Source organism: Passer montanus, unplaced genomic scaffold, assembly GCF_014805655.1.
Source record: "Passer montanus isolate IOZ18808 unplaced genomic scaffold, ASM1480565v1 scaffold78, whole genome shotgun sequence".
In the NCBI taxonomy this organism is placed as follows: Eukaryota; Metazoa; Chordata; class Aves; order Passeriformes; family Passeridae; genus Passer; species Passer montanus.
Window position 1 is genome coordinate 526,203 of NW_024373034.1, and position 21,153 is coordinate 547,355.

Below are 21,153 nucleotides of genomic sequence, written 5' to 3' on the forward strand. Positions count from 1 at the left end.
AAAAACCACTTTGCTACACCCAGTTCTTCTTGGTGTCTGAATACCTCAAATAACAGGAGGATAATGGCTTTGAAATTTCCTGGTGATGCAAAATTGTTCAAGTGGTTTAAAAAAATTGAATCTGTAGATTCAGGGGGAAAAAACCAAAAGTTTAATGAAATAGAAGCGATCATTCTATGGGTATTTGATTTGGGTGGATGTAGGGCAGGTCAGCCAAGGGATTTTATGGACAGGTTCACTCAGTAGGTGAAGTAGTTTAGGCTGTACATGAAGGTAAATTCTTAGAAAAAGGACATGGGAATTTCTGGAATTTGGGTATCTATACACAATCTGACCCCATTTCAACACTTTTTTTTAAATTTTGAGGTATCCCCAGGTAGACCTGAGGGTGAGGAGGGCTGTGCTGTTGGTCACCACCCACGTGTGTTTGCAGAGGTCATTTTTGGCAGTTCGTGGAGCCTGAAACTCCGTTCCTGAGTTACCTGCCCTGAGCTCCTGTCTGACACTTTTAGTGCAGGAGCAGTTCAAAGTCCTTTCTCATCAGTAGAGATCCTGGCGTAGAGATCTTGCTGTTTATAGGATAGAGATTTTGTTGTTTATAGGATCACAGAACCATTTATGTAAAACACTTGGAATATTAACCACTAGCCCAGCACTGCCAAAATAGAGATCCTGGTGTAATTTATTGCATTTTGCTGTTTATAGGACCACAGAACCATTTAGGTTGTAAAATACTTGGAATATTAACCACTAGCCCAGCACTGCCACATCCACAGCTGAACCATGGGCAGTCCCCAAGGGCTTTGAATGGCTCCAGAGATGGTGATTCCACCACTTTCCTGCACAGTCTGTTTCCAATCCCTGACCACCCTTTCAGTGGAGAAATCATCCTAATATCCAATCTAAATCCAATTATTGAAAGTTGTGACCATAATGAAGAGGAATATTATGAATTCATATTGTGTATACTATTACTATGGGAATACAGAATTATTATTTCCATATGTGTGTACAAATAGCACACTACATGATGCTGAAGGGAAATTATTCTCCTGTCTCATTAGTATTTGTAGGAATTGAATTGAGAAGAGTTAAAAGCTCATTATTTTGTCATATTGAGTGCCTGTATGAATTCAAATGTAAGAAGCTTTTTTCTCATGTTTCAGCTATTGTAATAACTTTATCACTCTGGCACAGTTTATCATATTTCTTCTTTCACGTCTTTCAATAACAAATTAAAACTTTTCATGCAGTTCAGGTCCAGCATTTTTTTAGGGATTTATCTGTAGCTTGGAGCTGGAGCAGCTGCCACAGTGGTGCTGAGGGAATGCTGAGGTGGATGCTCACGTGTTCCAAGGAGAATGCAGAGTGGAGAACACCTCCAGCTGTTGGATGCACTGCTGTGCTTCCTTACCTCCCAATTTCTGCATTTCATAGCAGTAGTAGTTTGAGCTAGTTGTTCTTACAACTTGTCACCACTCACCAAACCCACTTGGTGAAGTGTGTTGCTTTCATAGTGCATCATCTCCTCTTTGATCCACAAGTCAGTCACGTGGATTTCTGTGGGATTTCAGGATTTGCTGCAACTTCAGGATCTCCGTAGCAACTTGATGTTTTCATAAGAGGAAGACGGGACCTGTTAGGGAAAAGCTGTCGAGATTTGTTACTGGTGCAAGATTTGCAGAGTGAAGCTCTTGGGAGCTGGTTCTGTTCTCTCTTTCTGCCTGAATTTTTTGTTTTTAGTTACTGTAAAAATTTCTTACTCCAATGTGGTGAAAGTCTTACCTAAAAAATAGGATTCTGCCCACATCCATCATGCTGGTAAATAGAACAAGATGAAGATTTGAAGTGTTTCCTACTGTAGATGGTCACCACCCAGTTTCACTCTTGGTTCTTCTTGCTAGTTCAGCATTATTTTATGCCAATGTGCAGTGCAGTTTGTACATTCTTCTCTCTTTACTTCTATTTTTATTTTCACTCTAATTCCTAGGCATTTATCAGTTTTACTTGCATGATTAGATCTGCCTGGACAATTAAATCTTGTTGACCAGGATGGTTCAAGAACACAATTTGCCTTCTCCCAGCTGGAATGCCGGTGTAACCCTCTGCTCAGTCCCTCTGAATTTTGATTATATTTAATAAAACATAGGCAATATTGACATACACAAGGAATTTTTCAATCAAGTTCATTGTGGTCATAATGTGTTCCTTACCAAAGTGCAGCTCATTTGTAGAGAATATGAACACAAATTCCTTTTTCTCTTCCTGAACTGTGAATTGTCATTCCAGAAAATTAAGATATATTCATTTGAAAGTTGTTGGGGAGTATTTTAGTCTGTGTTGGCACTGAACTGATTTTTCTGTGATGCCTACCTGCTTCTTTTGCTGTAGGTGAAAAATGACTATATGTTAGAAATAGCAGATCAAGTGGACCAGGAAATTGCTTTGAAACTAGGTTGCCTTGAAATCCGGTAAGCTGATAATTTAATTTATTATTCAACATCTTTCTGACAGGATATATACATTAATTTTGAAACTGCTTAAAGTTCATCAATTTCTGACCAGTAGAGTTGAATAAAACATCATAAGACCTTTTTTTGCTATGAAACAGTTTGAAGAAAAACTGAATAGACTGTATTGTAACTCATTTCTAGTGATTTTTAAATTAACATTATTTTAAAATTTTAATTAATTACATCTTGATACTGCCTTTTGGGTGAATTCTCCATCTGAATAATTCAAAGGCCTGTAGAGTACATTGAAGTATGTTTAAAAAAAAAAAAGCATCTGTGGTGTTATTTAGTAAATAGTCTTATGATTCTGCATATATAAATCCTGCAGCTAAAGAATGTAATTATAGATAAATGCTGCTACCTTTCCTCTCTGTATTTACTCAATTTTAATGTGCTGTTTTGAAATTATTAAATCTTAAGGATCCTTTTGGGTGTTTTTGGTGTTCTTGTCAACTGTATAGACAGCTGGAAAATAAAGATAAATATATCAGATTAAGAGATCCTTGAGAGAGTTCCCAGCTTTGAAATGCATGTGTTGGGTTTTGCTAATTTATTTAGAATTTCCAGCCTGAAACATTTGCTTTAGTTATGCTGATGTCTCACACGGGGAGATTAGGGAAGAAGTAAAATTGATAAGAAATTAATGACAAATGTAAACTTGTTAGGAGAGAATAAAAGTGTCCTTTGAACAGTACTTTTCAAATTAAAACAAAATTTAGGTTTATGACATTTCCCAGGTATCACAGGAGAACCTGATGCCTTTGTTGTAAGTTTTGCTGGTAGCCCCAGAGAAAACAAAAATTCTTTGTGTAACTGCAAACTCTTTATGCACTTACAAAAATCACTGTGCCTTATTTCAAACATTGTGATGAATATAATAATCTGTGATTATGTTGTCAGCCAGGTCCTGCCTTCCCTGCTTCTCAAGCTGTGGCTCTTCAGAGCATTTTGATGAGATATTTCTTGTAGATGAACTTCTGAAACTCTTAGAATGAGCATTTCTGGTCCATTTTTTTCTGTGACAACGATAATCTCAGCCCTCTCCTATCAAAGCTTTCCTATTTATTAATTTACTTGTTAATGTGAGCATGGCTGGATTGAAGCAGTTTTCATCATTCTCTGCTTCCCCTGGTTCTCCCTGTTCATGCAGAGGGCTCTGAGGAGGAGGTGCAGTGTGAGGTGCAAAGGAGCTGCTGAAGGCAGCTTTAGGTCACTTTTGGTAGCAGCAGTGGTTTAAAGTGGATCTGAAAATGCAGTTAATTTGCAAAATAAAAATCTGATCTGTTGAGGTAGAATAATAATATACTTCATACTTACCTTTGAATTCATTCTGCCAGTGTTTTCTGATGCTGAGTGGAAGTTTTGATGATGTTGGTATTGTAGTTTTAGGCTGAATTATCCAATAATTGTTGCTTTCAAATATTTTTCCTGACTTCAGGAGATCCTACGGAGAGATGAGAGGCAATGCATTAGAAAAGAAGTCCAACTATGAAGTGTTAGAGTAAGTATTGTGTTCTAGCTTGAGGTTTGAACTGTCCCTTCTCTGCAGCAGGAGCAAGAAATTCAGTTCACTGACAGAACATCTCTGTTGTAAGTTTTCTGTTCCATCAAGGTTAAGATGCTTCAATGTAAGAAAAGAATGATGAAATCCATTGAGATATGGAAATAGGAAAAGTGCCTTGAACTGTGCTCCAGAGAAACAGGTTTGGAGTAGTTTAAACTTGATCAGGAGGCTCACTGTGGTTTTCAGCAATTTTGCTAATGTTTATGGGATTCACCAACTCTGGTTGTGAGGTGATTTTATTCCTCAGTGTTTTCCTGTGCCCAGTTGCATTCTTCAGCTGTGACTCATTTGTGGGAAAGTTTAAGTTACTTGAAAATGTTTGTGGTATTGTTTTTGTTTCTGTTTGCTCACTGTGGGCATTTTCTGAGATGTGACCTTGCAATTAACAAGGTTATTGTTTGTCTGAGTATCCCAAATTTTAAGAAGACCAAGGAGCATCCTTGTAATGAAATATTTTGTTTACTCATTCATGTTCTACAGGAGATGGCTTCAGTTCAAACAAGCCAAAGTCCTTCAGCTTTTTAGCAAAAACCTGAAAACTTGTTTTATTTGTATTTAACTAATGGATAAAGTTTCAGACATACATGCACCAATGATATGCTCATCTCTACTAATTACCCTTGTGAAAAGGTCCTGTACAGTTAAACACAAAATTTGGATAAAAGGTTGTTGCAGCAGTGAAGTCTCAATTTTTTAATCTTTAATGACAAATGGGTGCTAACTTTTAGAGATGTGAAATTAGAGTATTTGGAGGAGGAAGGTAAGATTTTATACAACAATGAATAAATTTACAAGGATTTTTTAGGGATTTATGATACTTGATGAATAGCCTGCTTATTTAGTATTTCTGTAGTGTTCCTTTATTGAGATTTTTAAAAACTCTGGTTTTGTTTGAATTAGGGATTTTTTAAAAATTTTTTTAAGGACTTCAGGTTTTTGTCTGTAGAAACATTAGTAGAAATACTCTGGTTGAGGAAACATATCACAAAATGAGAAAAGACTAATAAAAATAAAGGGGATGAGCAGATAGACAAGACTAAAAGGGTGTATAAAAATATTTCAAAGTATGTGAGTTAATAGTTGGTGTAGTTTACATACATATGTTCAAGTAAGAACTTGAGTAAAGTGTTTTAAAGTCAGTTTTTTAGCAAGTCAGAAGCTACAAGCATTAGTAATTAGGTTAATGACTTTGGAAACGATGAGACAAAGGAAAGCGAGGTCATAGCAGGTCACACAAAGTATAAATTAATAATTGTAGCAGGTGAGAGTTCCAGGAGGATTCAGTGTGGTGCTGCTTCCAGTTTAACAGTGATTTCTTTCCTTCAGTCTGTGTTTTCCAAACAGTGACTGCTTTGGTAGGAGATAATAAATTGCTGCTGTGAGAGGCATAGTGAAGCAAAACCCTGATATGCAAAATATAACAGCTTAATGCATGTAGAATTGGATATGGAGAATTGTGCATTTTCAAAAGTTTTTTTCTTTTTTGAGAAGCAAGATGTGATTTGTATGGGATTTAGCTGGGAGAGATGAAGGATAAAACCACCTTAAACTGACTATACTATAGATAATTACAAGCTGGAAAGGGTCTGCAAAAAGTGCCAGTGATCCCCAAAATGCATTAATTTGATCTTACCACCTTAATAGCCCATAAATGTTTAACTGCACAAGTAATATTTATTGCTCAAGTGAGGCTTTTTGGTGTTTTTGTGGGGGATTTCTGGATTTAGTACATCATGAGGCACTTAACCAGCTGAGAGCAATTTTTAAATGGCCCTTTTTTGCATTGGGTGTGATTGCTCCTTGCCTGCCTTTGTCAGATGTCTATTTGATGTATATTTGTCTTTGATCAGATTGTCTTATCCGAACAGATCTGGATGGGAAATGGTAGATGGGATCTAATTGTTAAGTAGCCTTTAATAGTTGGGCCTTCATGGAGTGAAAGAAGAATTTCTTCATAATAAATGGTGAAGCCTGTTAGTGAGAACAGGGATAATTACAAGTGCAGAAATGGGAGCTGTAGGAAGGAACAGGTGCAGTCACAATTTGGTAAAAGGCATGTTAAAGTCTATTATGTTAATCTAATGTTACTTTTTTTGTTGTAAGTTGAATTGAGGTGAAAAATACATGATACGTGCTGCCTAAAGCTGTTTATCATTGTAAGACAAGCAGTATCACTTATCTGTGGTTGGTGTTTTATTAATCCAATTGAAGTTTGTACATTTAAAAAATTGAATTCAGATTTAAGCCCAGGAATAGGCTGGAGTAGATGAGGTTAAGTACAAAACTGTAGTAGAACTGTGAGAAACAGGCTCTCAGTGCTGGTTATCTCTTGTTGGCAATCAGAAACCAGATGGCTGAGTCCTTCATCCAGAGCCCTGAGTTGTATCTCCCTTGTTGGCCATCCCACCACCACACAGCACAGCTGGGAAGGAGTTTGTAGGGTTGTGTGTGTAAAACTGTTTATATATTCTAATTTCCAGTGCTTATTCTCTTATTTTTAGGTATCTATAAGTTGTTGCTGGCCAGGGCATTAAATCTGTGTGGTTCTTTTGTTAAATTCTCCTCCAGTAAATAAATTTGCTGTCTCAGCTAAACACAGGAAATGCTTTATTAACAAGTTTTGTTAAGAGTTGTGCTCTGTTGTACTCTGCATAAGAATTTCTTCTCAGTTTGTTGCACCCAGATCTGTACAAAAGGCTGCTCTACAGCTTGTCCTGGTAATGAATCAAATGAGGCTGTGGCAGCCGTGTGCTGCAGGACTGTTAAAATGAGGGATACCAGGGTGATGGGAGGTGCTTCATTTCAGAAGCACCAATTCTCTCTGAAATGCTTAATGTTAAACTAATATATCCCTGTCAAAATGTCTTTGCATATTATTTAGATGGTAATAGTGTGTTAGATTCGTTTAACTGTGTGGGATGATAAACCAAGTATCATTTGCATTTGAGAAGAAATGCATGGAAGGAATTAACATTTATGAAGTTTTATAATCCTGCAGCTTACTGTCATTGCACAGATGCCAGTGCTGCACGTGAACATTCTGCTCCTCCTGGCTGAGGATGTTTTTAGTATGAAATTGTATGCTGCTCATCTTTAGAGAGCTTTAAAAATACCCTGGTTTATTCTTCTGAGTGAGCTTTTTATATTGACTTTAGTGTTGGTTTTGTTCTTGTGCCATTAGGTAGCAGTAAATAAATCCTGAATATCTCTGCCTGCTAACGGCTTCTCCTTGCTTTGCCAAGTGTAAGAATTCCAGATGTATTTCTGTGGATGTTCAAAGCATGCACTCATGGAAAGCTTGCTTTCCTGCTTGTTCCAGAAGCAGATAAGAATGTTTGAAAGAGATCGTAGTGTCCTAAATTTAAAGGAAAAAAGTCAGTAACATCTTTGAGCTATAAATCCTTTTTCTTTTTATATTTTTCTCTTATTTTTCCTTTTTTATGTGTGATTTTTTTTTCACTTGGTTGTACAGTGCTGTCTTCTGCACTGTCATTGGCAGCTTCTCAAGCACCTTTTTTTGAAGCTGATGTTCAGTAGTAGTGACACAAACACATGTCAGACATAAGCTTGTGCAGCACATCAGAGCACAGAATTCCTTTTTATATTTTTCTCTTATTTTTTCCTTTTTTATGTGTGACTTTTTTTCACTTGGTTGTACAGTGGTGTCTACTGCACTAATGTCATTGGCAACTTCTCAAGCACCTTTTTTTGAAGCTGATGTTCAGTAGTAGTGACACAAACACATGTCAGACATAAGCTTGTGCAGCACATCAGAGCACAGAATTAACTGGCTCTGGTTTTCAAACCAGGGCCCCAATTTATAGGTGTGAATGTGGGCTTGATAAATTCAGTTTGCAAAATCTGACCTCACAGTCACCTGATTTACAGCAGCAAAAAGTGGGACTACTTGGAAGAAAAAGTTGGTAATTTTAATTTGCTTAGTATGAGTATAAAATAATAGTGGAAATTTAAACAACCCCTTGATTACAGTGCTTCAAAGGGTAAAACAGGAGTGGAATTGCTCTCAGCATGCTTAGTGAGGTGATACCATGAGTATTCCTTTATGGATTCCTGGATTCCTTAGCTCAAGTTGGGGCTCTGAGCAACCTGGTCCAGTGGAATGTGTCCCTGCCCATGGCAACTGCATGGTCATTAAGGTCCCTTCAAACCAAACCATTCTAGAATTCTTTCTATATTTTCTGCTCCATTCTAATAGAGGTTTATGAGGGTATTCCACTTCTATGTTGTCCCTTTCTCACCTGATGACATGCTCTAAGAATATTTTTTCTGCATTCTTAGAATTATTAAAACATGTTCAAATAACAGTTTTTATTCTCAAAATTCCTTGTGCCCATGCCACCATTTCAAATAACAGACTTTCCACACAGGTACCTGGTTAAATGCAATATCCTTTGATGTTTAAACTAGAAGATGCTGCTGTGCCACGTTTGATATTGGAGTGGCTCTAGTTAGAATTTCAATGGTAGTGTGTTTGTTACTCTGAGATTTTCAAGGACCTTGTTAGGACAATAGTTTAGTAGTCGTATATTCTAGTTAAAAACAAAGCAGAAAATAGACCCAAAGCACCACCTTGAAAAGAGAAATATGATACTGCACAATGTTTTTGGTATTAATGCTGTGTGTATTTTTTCTTTCAGGAAAGATGTTGGTTTGAGACGGTTTTTCCCGAAGAGTTTACTAGATTCAGTGAAGGTAATTACAGTCCCAGTCAATCCTATACCGCTGTAAAATGTCAGAAATCTGAAAATTGCATTGTAGTTTTCACTGTACAGTCCTACGGGAATTGCTGTGCAGTTTTGCTTTGTGAAAAAACATCCAAGCTGTCCATTGGATTGGGGGGACCTGAATCCCAGTGATTCAGCTGGCAGGACAAGGATAACGTGATTCACACAGCCTTGCTGAGCTGCTGTAAGAGGAGCACAGCTCTGCCTCTCAAACCTTGGGGGTAAAAGTGCAAAACAAGCCCTTGGTGCCTCTTGTGTCAAATAACTTTATTTTTTCCTTCTCTAAAAGAAAAATGAGAATTCTGGAAAAAGAGGAAGGGAACATGTTAGAAAGAAGAATATTTTACTGGGAATTTGATAAACTTGATGCCTTTCTTGCTCAAGACTGTATCCAACTTATTCAAGGAAGATTTCCAGTAATTTCTGCTTAGGTTAATCCTAGCTAAGACTATAAACGTTCCTTGAATCTCGCTCTCATTGAAGTCCATATGTTCTCAGAGTAAAAAATGCAAATTTTTCTCAACGTGAGTTGAAAAGGGGGATTAAGTATGGTCACCAAGTATTTTACATTTATAGCCACCTCAGTATGAATGTCCTGGTAAAGTGTCTCTTACAATTCATACATGAAAGTATAAATCATAAATTGCTCTTTTGGAGCTGGTTTTGGTGAGCACTGGAGCTTTATAGAAATAATAGAATTCAACTTGAGATTTGGAAAGAACCTGCATTGTAATTTAAATGGGTAAACACAAAAGGTCTGTCATGACAAGGTTTTGTTTCAAAAGACTTTTGAAAATCAGAAGCTAATGAAGTCAAGTGGATTTAAGTAATCCCCTCTGCATTTTAATTTAAGCAATTATCTGAAACTGTATTTTCTGCTAACGGGAAAAATTGTGGTGAAAGGCTCCAGACGTAAAAGTATGAATAACTGTCTCAAAAATAATATTATGGAGCCAGAAAACTGACTGACCAAGAAAACTGCACTTTGGAAATCCTGAAGTAGGGAGAATAGCAGAAAGAAGTAGCAGGAGTTGCCGGAAGGTGAAGCTGAGTGGGAACCTTGTAAAGACATAAAAAAAAATGTTGGACATCTGAAGAAGAAAAACAAAGGAAGGAGAAGTGTGTCTGCTTTTCAATGAAAATAAATCCCTATTCAAAGTAGTACAGGATTGGTCCAAATCCTTAAATTGCTCTTCCACTTTGTGAAAACCAGGGAGTTTGAAATGGCAGGCAAAGGAGGGTTCCCAGTAACTGTGAAATATAAAATCAATTATTTCTCTCAGTTCTCTCTGCTTTGAACAAACACAGAGGGGGAACAAAACAATGGTTCTTAGAAATACTTCTAAGAGCAAGTATTCAGTGCGTTTCATTTGAAGTTGCTATTTGCAGATATTTCTGATAGATGCTTCTGTTAGGGAAGAGGTGTGGTTTTGGGGGCTGTTCAGCCTGGAGAAGAGAAAAAACCTGAGGAAACCTGAGAGCTCCTTCCAGTGCCTAAAGGGGCTGGAAGAGAGCTGGAAGGGGCTTTGGAGAAGGGATGGAGTGACAGGGCACAGGGAATGCTTCACACTGACAGGGAGTGGATGGGATATTGGGAAGAAATTCTTCCCTGTGGGGGTGGTGAGGTCCTGGCACAAGTTGCCCAGAGGAGCTGTGGTTGCTCCATTCCTGGAATTGTCCAAGGCCAGGTTGGACAGGGCTTGGAGCACCCTGGGACAGTGGAAGGTCCATGGTCCACCACCATGGCAGGGTGGTGGAACAAGATGGACTTTAAAGTCCCTTCCAACCCAAACCAGCCTGTGACTCTAATGGACTTTCTATCTTTACACCATGCTCCTGATCTTAAAATTTGAAGTGACCAATTCTTCTTGGTGGATTGAAAAGAGCCAGATAACATATGCCAGTATTCCTGGCAGGAAGTGTGATGCTGGAATTGGTAAGAAAAACAACCCATGGGCAGAATAAAGTATCTTTCATCAACTGAGTGGCTGAAATACTTGGGATACCTTGAGATGGCAAATGCTTTTTTATTTTGTTGTGTCTTGCTCCTGGTATTTGCCAGTGATAAGCTAAGGCTGAGGTTTGCACTTGCCTTGAGCTGGTTTTCTCTGTAAAAATAAAGATAACAGGGAGCTCCAGTGTAGAGTGGCTGAGTCCTTACAAAGCCTGAGGCAGCTCTGGGTGCTCCAGGGAGGTTTCCTGACTGCCAAAGGCTCTGCAGCCTCCTGAATGATCCACCTGAGAGTTGGTTCTGCTAAACTGACAAAAGAATTTGAAATTACACCAAAGTTACAGATTTCTTTGTTAATTCGACAGTATAGTATGTGCTGAAAGGGCTTTTTTTCCAACCTGTGTATGCATCATTGCAAAACTGATCATTTTGTGAATATGCAGCAGCCTTGGATTACTGCTACTGGAGTAACTCCTAAACGCTCGACTGAAACATTCCTGGCTATTTTGACTTCTGAAAGTTCTGTAAAGGCTTTCTAAAAATGAGTGTCTAATCTGCCTGGAAGTGCTAACGACCAAAGGAAGTTGGTATTTGTGTAGTGCCTGGGGCTGTTAACAGGCAGTGTGGGAGAATAAAGAGTTTTACTGCTGTTAAAATGGGACATTCAGATGTGTTTGCATGGAGGAGCGGTGGTAATTCCTGTCTTGACCTTGACATATTGCAAAGATAAGCATGGTTTTGCTTTCTGTCATTGTTGGTAGTTGGACGGTGTATTAGAAATGGGGTTTTAAGGCCATTCAGTCACTTCAGACAGATGTTTTTATTCACAATTCTTGATGGCTTGTTCAGATCGGGGGCATCTTAGAGATACTGCTTCTGTGGCCCTGTTTTTATTTTCATATGAGTGGCTGCCTTTAAGGGATTATACTTTATGTACCAGCAGGTAATTAATTTTTTTCAAGTGTTAGTTTAACTGTCCTTTGTGCTGCTCTAAGTGATACCCTGATAACAGGTAATAAACTGCTAGACAACATAGTCAATATAGTTTAAATGTTTGGTTTACTTTTTGCATTCAGTCTACTATTTAAATTTCACCTTTTTATATTGAAATATTATTTTGCTTATTATCAGACTGAAAAAATCCACTGTGTTGTGGATAGTTTAAGTTATTGTGTGCAGAGATTAAGGTACAGCTACAGCTGCCTTGTTATTGCCAGGTAAGAGAGAATGGTGGTTTAGGTTTAGAAGCTCATATGAAGGTATAAATTATTCTGTGGGTTTTTTTGTATTGGGACACAGTTCAGAAGTTGAGAGAAATTAGGAACTCAGAGCAAATATTCCTGGAAGGCTTAACATGTGGTATTCTATTATAACTTACTCAGAATATTATTAGTAAGATGTCCTCTCTAATATAGCAGAAATAATGTTGATCCTAAGCAGAAGTTAAAAGGCAGAACTGCTGCTTATTTTGAAGCTTTTTTTTTTTTGCTTGAGAATTGTCTGCATTTCGTTGATAAAGACACTGTTAGTACTACTAAGTGATCAAAAATCTTAAAATATCCCTCAGCTATTAGATTTTAAATAATTATTCTCCAAATGTTTTGATACACAGGCCAAAACACTACGGAAATTAATCCAACAAACATTTCGACAATTTGCCAACCTCAATAGAGAAGAAAGCATTTTGAAGTTCTTTGAGATCCTCTCTCCAGTGTACAGATTTGACAAGGAATGCTTCAAGTGTGCTCTTGGTGTAAGTAGAGGAATGTGACAGTCATTGGAATCCATTCTGGAGTTTTAAGTCGAGTTGCTTTTGCTTGGTTCTGCAATAATTTTTTGCTTACGTCCTTTTTTTCATGTAGAGACAATTGGATTTCATTAGCAACAAATGGTATTTATTGATTTTATTTAGAAATTTATCCATTGATTGTTTAAAAAAATCATCATTCATTACTTGGGTAAGAATTGTATGTAAAATAAAATATTTTTATAGGTGTTTTGTTTGTGAAAGTCAAGCACTTATTCAGCTGTTTCCACAAGGAAATGAAACTTCTCAACTTCTGTTAGTAAATTTTCACCTAATACCTGCTAATCTCTATCTATTTCAAGCAAATTTTGAAGGAGGGCCCCAGGTTTTGAAGGTTTGTGAAAATGAAGACTCCAACATAAATTAGAATTTGAATATCAGTGTTCATGAGAAGAGGAAATACAGGAAATCCATAGTTCTCATGTAGACCTAAGATAAAATACATGGAAATGCAGTTTGAGTAGCAGAGATACCCAGGAAACCAGTCATGAGGGGTTTTGCCACTTTCAGAATTACTTGATTTTAATATAATTTTGTTTGAAGAGTTGAAAAGCTTGTAGATATTATTTACTAGAACCTGTAATTACCACACTGGATTATAGTATTCCATAAATACAATTCCATATACTGAAATTCTTCCCTTTTTTCCTTTGACTCCCAAGTCAAGCTGGATTATTTCAGTGGAACTGGCAATTGGCCCAGAAGAAGGAATCAGTTACCTGACAGACAAGGGTGCAAATGTAAGTCTGCTTCTGTTTTGTGGGTTTTTTCCTCAGTCACTGTGTTAAAAACCATGACCTGTTGTGAACTGGGTATCACAGAAAGCTGAGTGACCAGTCTGATCTCTGGGTTAAACACAGCAGAGCTGAGAGTCTCAGCATGTACAGCTCCTAGTCAGATACTAATTTGTAATTTAGGATCAGAAGAAAAGGCACTGGTGTCAGGTAGGGAGTGACCAGTCTGATCTCTGTGTTAAACACAGCAGAGCTGGGACCTCTCAGCATGTACAGCTCCTAGTCAGATACTAATTTGTAATTTAGGATCAGAAGAAAAGGCACTGGTGTCAGGTACAAAGACTGTGTCAGCTTTAACACTGAATTTGTTGGCTTTTCTAACCAGTGGAGTGCTCACTTGCAGAATTTGAAGCATTGGTGGGGACTTTTTATCAATGAAATGTGAATTATTCTGAGTTGTTCTCTTTCTTAGGAATGTGTAAATGCAGAGCTTTTTTAACCAGTTGGTGAGCACATCTGTGCAGGCACTGCTTATTGACTTTCTTCATATCCTTCACAGCCTGTTCCTTACTGATTCCAGCTGTATTTCAGTATTTCCTGTGCACCCCCATGGTGCAAGGGAGCTCTGTCCTTGACAGATCCTTCACCAAAATGTTTGGGGGAACTTTACAGTCACAACTTAAGCTGAGCCCATGTCCAGCTTTCTATTGAAATGAATTCAAAAGCAGTGAAAAGATGGAGAAATCAGGAACCCAGAGCTAAGAACAAACCTTTCCCAGCAGCCTGGAGGGATGCTGGGACTGTGTCAGCGTGGGTTCCATGTGGTTTTAACCTGTTGAGTTTTCTCTGTTGACACCCAGGGGTTGTTCCCACTCCAGCGTGTGCCTGGCGCTGCTCAACAGTGACCTCTGTGGGCACGGTGGAGCTGGGCTCCTCTTCCAGCCACTGGCTGTGTGTGTGTTGGGAGTGACTGGCAATGAAACTAGAAATAAATAGAGAACAGATTCCTGCACGTGTAGTTTGGGGATCAAAGTCTTTCTATGATTTTGCAGCAGCAGGGATCAAGGCAGGCTATTTTGCTGTAGTTTTGATTTTTTTCCTCTTTTTTTTTGTGTTGTCTCTCTGCAGCCAACCCATCTAGCAGATTTCAATCAAGTGCAAACCATTCAGTATTCAAACAGTGAAGATAAGGACAGAAAAGGGATGTTGCAACTCAAGATAGCAGGTGCCCCTGAGGTATGTTTTTGATATTGTATATGGTGATAAACTTGCTACTTTCTTTTTCCTTGCAAGGAGTGGGGTGTAGCATACTCCTAATGTGGATATTCTCTATATTGGACTTTTGTTCTGGGTTTGGTTTTAAAATAAATTTAAAGTTCATTCATGTTTTACGTTTTGTATCTGGTGCTTGTAGATTTTTATATTCATAGAAGCAGCTTATTATGAAAACAGTTGCTCTTAAATGCAATTTAATAACAGCCTGTAGATGTGTACTGTATCCTAGAGAGGAAACAGCAATTCTACTTTTATGTAAGGAGGAAATATGAAAGAAGGAAAATTTGTTCCCTTGTATTACATGGAAGCAGTGCTGAAAGTGAAATAAAATCTTTTCCTTGGTCCAGTGCACCAGAAAACAGTGGAAGAGCAGGATTGAGGGAGGGTGGCAGATCTGTGCAGAGAATGATGAATGTTGGTGATATTGAAAGGAATAGCTTGCCTGTATGTCTCTTATTTCTTCTCCCACTGTACATATTTTATTTTTTTAAAATCTTTCTTGAAATTGGGAAGGGCTGTTTTTTGGCAAAGAATAAATTGCTGCAGGGGGTGGGAAAAAAATACCACCTGTGAGAGCTTTAAGAAATAAGCAACTTCTTCAGAATTGTCTTAATTATAACCCTGAAAGTCATAGCAGTTGTATTTAACAGTGGTTTTACACTTCATAAGCCCAAATTAACACTACATTAGGTGGAGGGTTTTACCAGCTGTGCTTTCTGAACCTCCTATTTGGAATTTGCTGCACAGAAGTTAAAGCAGGAATCTCCCTGCTCACCCACAATCTTCTGTTTACGCTTTGCAGGCGTGTGTAAAGTTCTGATGCAATGACACAGCTGTTCCACTCAGTGTTTGCAACTGCAATAATTCCTCTTTGTTGGTGCCTTGTTTTTTTTCCCTTCTGTAGCCTCTGACAGTGACAGCACCATCCTTAACCATTGCAGAGAACATGGCAGACCTGATCGACGGCTACTGCCGCCTGGTCAACGGGGCCACGCAGTCCTTCATCATCAGGCCTCAGAAAGGTAAGGACACCTCCATCCTCACAGGTTAATTCTGCATTTTAATACTAGGTAGCAGAAAAACCCTCACTTGGAGGCTCTTTTCTTTCAGGGAGGAGCCATGAGAAACGCTGATAGTAAATTGTCACTGCATCAGAAATTGCTTAGTGGCTGAGGATTTAGGCTGATGTCAGCATCACTGCTTTACACTAATTCCAAACTTAACTGGCAGAAGTGAATTGTAATTATTAAAGGCACTCCTAACAAGGCTGTGTTACCTTATAGCATGATTCCCAGTATACAAGGGGAAATTCAGTGAGGTTGGTTAGGGTGCATTTAGATTAGTGGTAATTTTCTAGTTTCTTCCTTTTTCCTAGATACTCAAATATCTCCATTTTAAAAAAAAAAACCTCAAGAGGTCTCGTGGGTTTCTCTCATAAAATAGAACTAAGCAGAGATACATTTTGTAGTGGATATCAGTTGTTTTTGTAGCATCTCTCAAGAAGTGAGATGAGGTTGCAGGTACCGCTTGTTTTAGAGAGAATTTGATTACATTTCATTATAATTTTTTTCCAGTTTCAGACAGCTTTAATTATTGAAAAACATGCAAGCAAAGCTGCTTAAGAATGACTTTTTTTTTCTTTCATGTTGTTCTCATCTCTACCCATGGGAATTCATCCAACTTTCCTGCTTTCTAAAACAACAAATTATTTCCTTCTGCCGTATTTGTAATACAGGAAAGTACACAAACTATCCCAGCATCTCTCCAATATGAAACTGAGTCTCTTTTAGCCATGTTCTTGCTTTTTTTCTGCCACAGGTTTTCCCTAGGGTGATGATGTTAAAATAATTCAGGTTTTTCCAGGTCCATCTTTAACATCCTCCCTGTGCCTGGCTCAAAAAATCCCCAAACTTAAACTTGAGCATTCACTAATAAAGAAATGTGATTTTAGGGTCTTATATGTTTTGACAGCACATGGTAATTGTTCAAATTATTCTTAAATTTGCATGGTTTTTGTTATTTCTGACTTAGTGTATGTGAATGACCTTTAGCTCCAACATAAGCAGCTTTCTTAGAGCCTGTGTGAATTGTGCAGCCTTATCTCCACGCAAATGAAAATCTTCCCTCAACACATACTTAGCTCTCCAAGCCAACCTGATGCACAACTTGGTGATGATGAACCATTGCCCCCAAAATCAGACACTAAGAGGATAAGCTACATCAGAGATAGTAATAGTTTATTGTCCTAAAAATAAAATAGGCATCACAATCCAAGATTTTCTTGTCTCTGGACTAGTATATGCCCATGAGTGGAGGTCTTTTGTGCCTCTTCTTTTCTGAGAAATCATGGTTTGGGGTCTGCTACAATCCTTGTAATTCACTCCCAAAACTTTCCTTCTAATGCCAGTGGATTGGCTGTTTTCCAGCCTGAACTGTTGTAGCCACACAACACATCTTTTAAAACTTTTCATGTCCATACATGACCTCTTCCCTGAGTTAATGGATGATTCTGGGTCTGTCTCTGCTTTTCCCTTAGTGGCACATGTGGACTTTGTCCAGATCTTGTCACTTCCACACTGGTGGTGGTGCCCATCAAAACTGATCTCTTCTATTTGCAATTTTTCTTTCTAATTCCTGTCCTGTTCCTACCTGACTTTCTTAGCAGCAGCTGCTACATCTTCTAGGCTGACTGAGCTCTCTGAGGGGCAATATCTCTGATTTTCCTGTGCCCTGCACTGAGGTTTCTGGTAGCTGTGGATGCAGGATAAATCAATGCTTCTGATGCAATGTGTTTATTTGTGTGCTATTCTTATAACACAGAATTTTAATATAGAGCAAATGTAATAAACACACTGCATAATAAACACAGAAGCACACAATGCTTCTGATGCAGTGTGTTTATTTGTGTGCTATTCTTATAACACAGAATTTTAATATAGAGCAAATGAACAGTGATTGAACAGAAACATCAGGTAGCACTTTGGGAACACTCCTCTTTATGCATACATGAAGAAAACCCCTCCAGTTAAAATAAATTTCGGGTTTCTTTTGTCTGAGGTTTTTTTTTTTTTTTTTAAGTTCATAGCAATACCCAACATATTCATTAAACATTTCTTAGGAGAGCTTGGGTTTCTTTTGTCTGAGGTTTGTTTTTTTTTAAGTTCATAGCAATACCCAACATATTCATTAAACATTTCTTAGGAGAGCTGTCCTCATCATGAGCTGCATTCCCAGATCCCTCCACAGTGAGCTTTGATTGTGTAAGACATACCAGAAACAAATCATGGAGCACCTCTTGATCCCACAGATATGTTTTATCCCCTCTTTGTTGTAAATTTACATTTATGGCAAGTGTCCTCATACATTGTCCTTCTTGATGATTACTAACAAAGCCTGGTTTTCTGATATCTGTCATGCTATCCATTAATGATCCAATTCTTCTTAATTTTGGGAGAGCACTTGGTAATGTTTAAGACCTGGATGCCAAGTATTTGGCATTTTTCCATTCTGTTTGTTTTATTTTTCATAAATATTTTGATATTCAGGTCCCTTTAGACCCATGTGGAAATGTTACAATTAATATTTGTATTTCCATTACGACACTTACCTCTTACAGGCCAAGAGCACAAATGAAAAAGTTCATTAACAGTTGAACTGATTATCAGCTTTTAGGTTGTGGGGTATTTATCACTCTCTACAACCACTTGAAAGGAAGCTGTGGCCAGATGAGTGTTGGTCTCCTCTCACAGGTAACAAGTTACAGGACACGAGCAAATAGTCCTAAGTTGCTCCAGAGAAGGTTTAAATTGGATGTTGGGAAAATTTCTTCCCCAAAATGGTGGTTAGGCATTCGAACAAGCTGCCCAGCGAAGTGTTCAAAAATAAACTAAAATAAATTAAATTATTTATTGTTAAATAAATAAATTGTTATTGTTAAATAATCTAAATTGTTGGTGGAGTTCTCCACTTAAGTGCTTTTTGTTTTCATCCAGATTTCCCCTGGGCATGATTTTCATTTTAATGGATTGGTAACACGTGTTCCCATTTTTAGGATACTGTTACCTCTGTAGTTTGGCTCCTCACTGCTTTTGGTTTCACAATAATTTCAGTCAGGTGAGGACAATTTACATTCCCCAGGCTGGGAGCACTGGAGCTGCCTGGGTTCTGCTGGGTCCAGCATGGAGCTCTGCTCAGAGTGGAACCACCTGGACAATCCAGTGGAAAGCCCAGTACAGCCATGTACATCCCATTTCTTTAAAAGATATAGAATTGGGCAAAAATGTTGTGGGTTTCAACTTGTGAAAAACAACATATGCCTTAACTGGGATGCTGTTAGTAAGAAATTTTGACTTCAGACCTGCAGGGGTACTAATGAATATTTGGTATTTTATTTGGGAAATAAACTGTAAAAGGATGAGCACCAGCTTGGGCACCCGTGCCTGAAGTGAGCAGTTTGTATCCAGAGCATGTAGGCGTCTGCAGGATCAGGAGTTCCATGCTGATTATTTTTTTCTTTAATTATATCCGGTGATGGAGGAGGCACAAAATCATGGAAGAATTCCTTTAAAAATCGTATGTTCCAACCCCCTAGTACTACACCCCCTGTGCACCTCTGGTACTGCTTAATAATGTATGAGGTTTTTTTGATGCCTGGATACCTTTGTGTGGTTTTTTTTAAAACATCCACTTGCTTTTCCAGCTTCCCATGTCCATTTCTAGCCCTGCACTTGTCACATCTTTCCAGCACACAAGTGGGGTGTGTTGTTCCTGTAGCCACTCCCTGCAGGCACCAGGCTGTGGCTTCCCTGCAGTTCTGGGTGCTCCTTCCTTCTTCCCAGGGCTGAGCCTGCCTTGTCCACATCTCCCAGCTCCAGAGGGTCCAGATCTCTTGGTCTGATGCAAATGAGCACAAAACCAGTTATGTCCTGTGGAATTCATAGGAGACAGTGAAAAGGGGGATGCTCAGATGGAACAGTTTTGGGTATGGTGGACCCATGTGTGCTGCTTGATTTCCCAGTGGATCTGGAAGCAAATGCTCATTTCACTTGGGTCAGAGTCTCTGCTTTTCTCTGTCTAGCCTCATCTTTTCCTCACAGTTTTCCAGACTACTTCAATTCTCACCTTTCCTTCACTTCTTTTCTTGTTTTTCAAACTCACTGACTACATCATACTACTACACACTGTGTAAGACCACTTCTATTCACATTCTCCTTATCTTACAAAGGGCTGAGAAAGGATTTGCTATTACAATGGAACCAAGATTTTTGTTTTGTTATGATTTATTACATTTTATTATGACCCTTGCTTTGCACTTTGCGCTGATAGGAAACTGTTCAGAAAGTGGAATGGAGCCTTGTGGGAGCAGAATGAGATTCTCTTCTTTAAGGAAATTTAATACCACAGTGGAAAGTCAGATTCTCTCTTTATCTCCTTTAGATCCTCTTTGATAGGTGATATTTGACTTCAGCACTAGCAATTGCCACCTGTGGTATTTCTTACTTTCTCAGGAGGTTGGAGGAGGGAAAAAGTCAGATCTGATCTGAGCTCAGTACCTTGAACATATGAAGCATTGTGGCCCTGCAAGTGCTATGAAATCATTCCTATCAAGTCTAATGAAATCATTCACTGATCTTTCTGAAGTCCCCAAATATGTTACTCTACCAAAAAGAAGCCTTAGGGGAAATTAAAATTCCATCTTTAGAATGCAGTTTGAATAGGATGCAGTTAACATGCAATGGAGCTACATATTAAAGAGCAAGGAGAATTATTTTGACTAGCTGCTTATTAATTGTGCATCCATTACCTTGATTTAAAAATACATAATAATAAGGTTAACTGTGCAATTTAATGAAGTTCTTTTAAAGCAGAGAAAGACTCTGTGTTCCAGCAGTAACATGTGTGATTAATCAGCACCATCTAAGCCTTAAATCCATTGCCAAGTGTAAGAGCAGCATTGGAACAGCCAGCAGCAGCAGCATAAATTGGTGTAAACCAGAACCCAGCATGATTTCACAACTAATACTAACAGCTGTCATGTAAAAATTAAGGTTCTTCTGAGTGTCCTTTACAGCCCTGGGGAGGCCTGCACAGTGTGGGCAGAACTCTTCTGCCTTTTCCTTCAAGCTTGGTGTCTTTTGCCCAGTTTCAGTCAGATTGAACCTCTTGTGCCCATTACATTCTCTTTTTTGGGTACCTGTCCCCCACTCTTTACTGCCAGGCTGCACCTCCACACCTTTGGTCTCATATTTGTTACTCCACACTATCTGTGAGGATCTGTGCCTTTTGTTTCCTTCCCAAAAGGTATCACTTACCCCAACATATCACAGTACCTTTATCTCCCACCTGCTTATATAATCTTACTGTCCTCCCTCTGCCCCCCAGTTCCAGATGCTTGTTCTTGTCACCTTGCTGAGCTGCTCCAGGGCTTTGAAATTGCAGTTTCTGGTTTCCCTTCTTTCCTGCAACTTCTTTTTCAACACCCTCTATCAGACAGATCAAAACAGACTGATGTTGCTGAGCCAAATGATGCTTTTGTAGACCTGTAGACAGCACAAAAAAATGAAC

At 38.5% G+C, this 21,153-nt stretch overlaps 1 protein-coding gene across 17 annotated transcripts in view; it reads left to right on the top strand.

The window, feature by feature from the left end:
* Nucleotides 1-21,153, top strand: part of PTK2 (protein tyrosine kinase 2) — a 188,926-nt gene that overhangs the window by 112,229 nt on the left and 55,544 nt on the right. For all 17 annotated transcript variants that reach the window (XM_039731528.1, XM_039731525.1, XM_039731526.1 and 14 more), the window contains 7 exons: nt 2,392-2,471; nt 3,952-4,014; nt 8,736-8,790; nt 12,386-12,526; nt 13,243-13,320; nt 14,443-14,550; nt 15,494-15,611. In XM_039731528.1, coding sequence (XP_039587462.1) covers nt 2,392-2,471; nt 3,952-4,014; nt 8,736-8,790; nt 12,386-12,526; nt 13,243-13,320; nt 14,443-14,550; nt 15,494-15,611 — 643 coding nt within the window. The remainder of the gene's footprint in view (nt 1-2,391; nt 2,472-3,951; nt 4,015-8,735; nt 8,791-12,385; nt 12,527-13,242; nt 13,321-14,442; nt 14,551-15,493; nt 15,612-21,153) is intronic.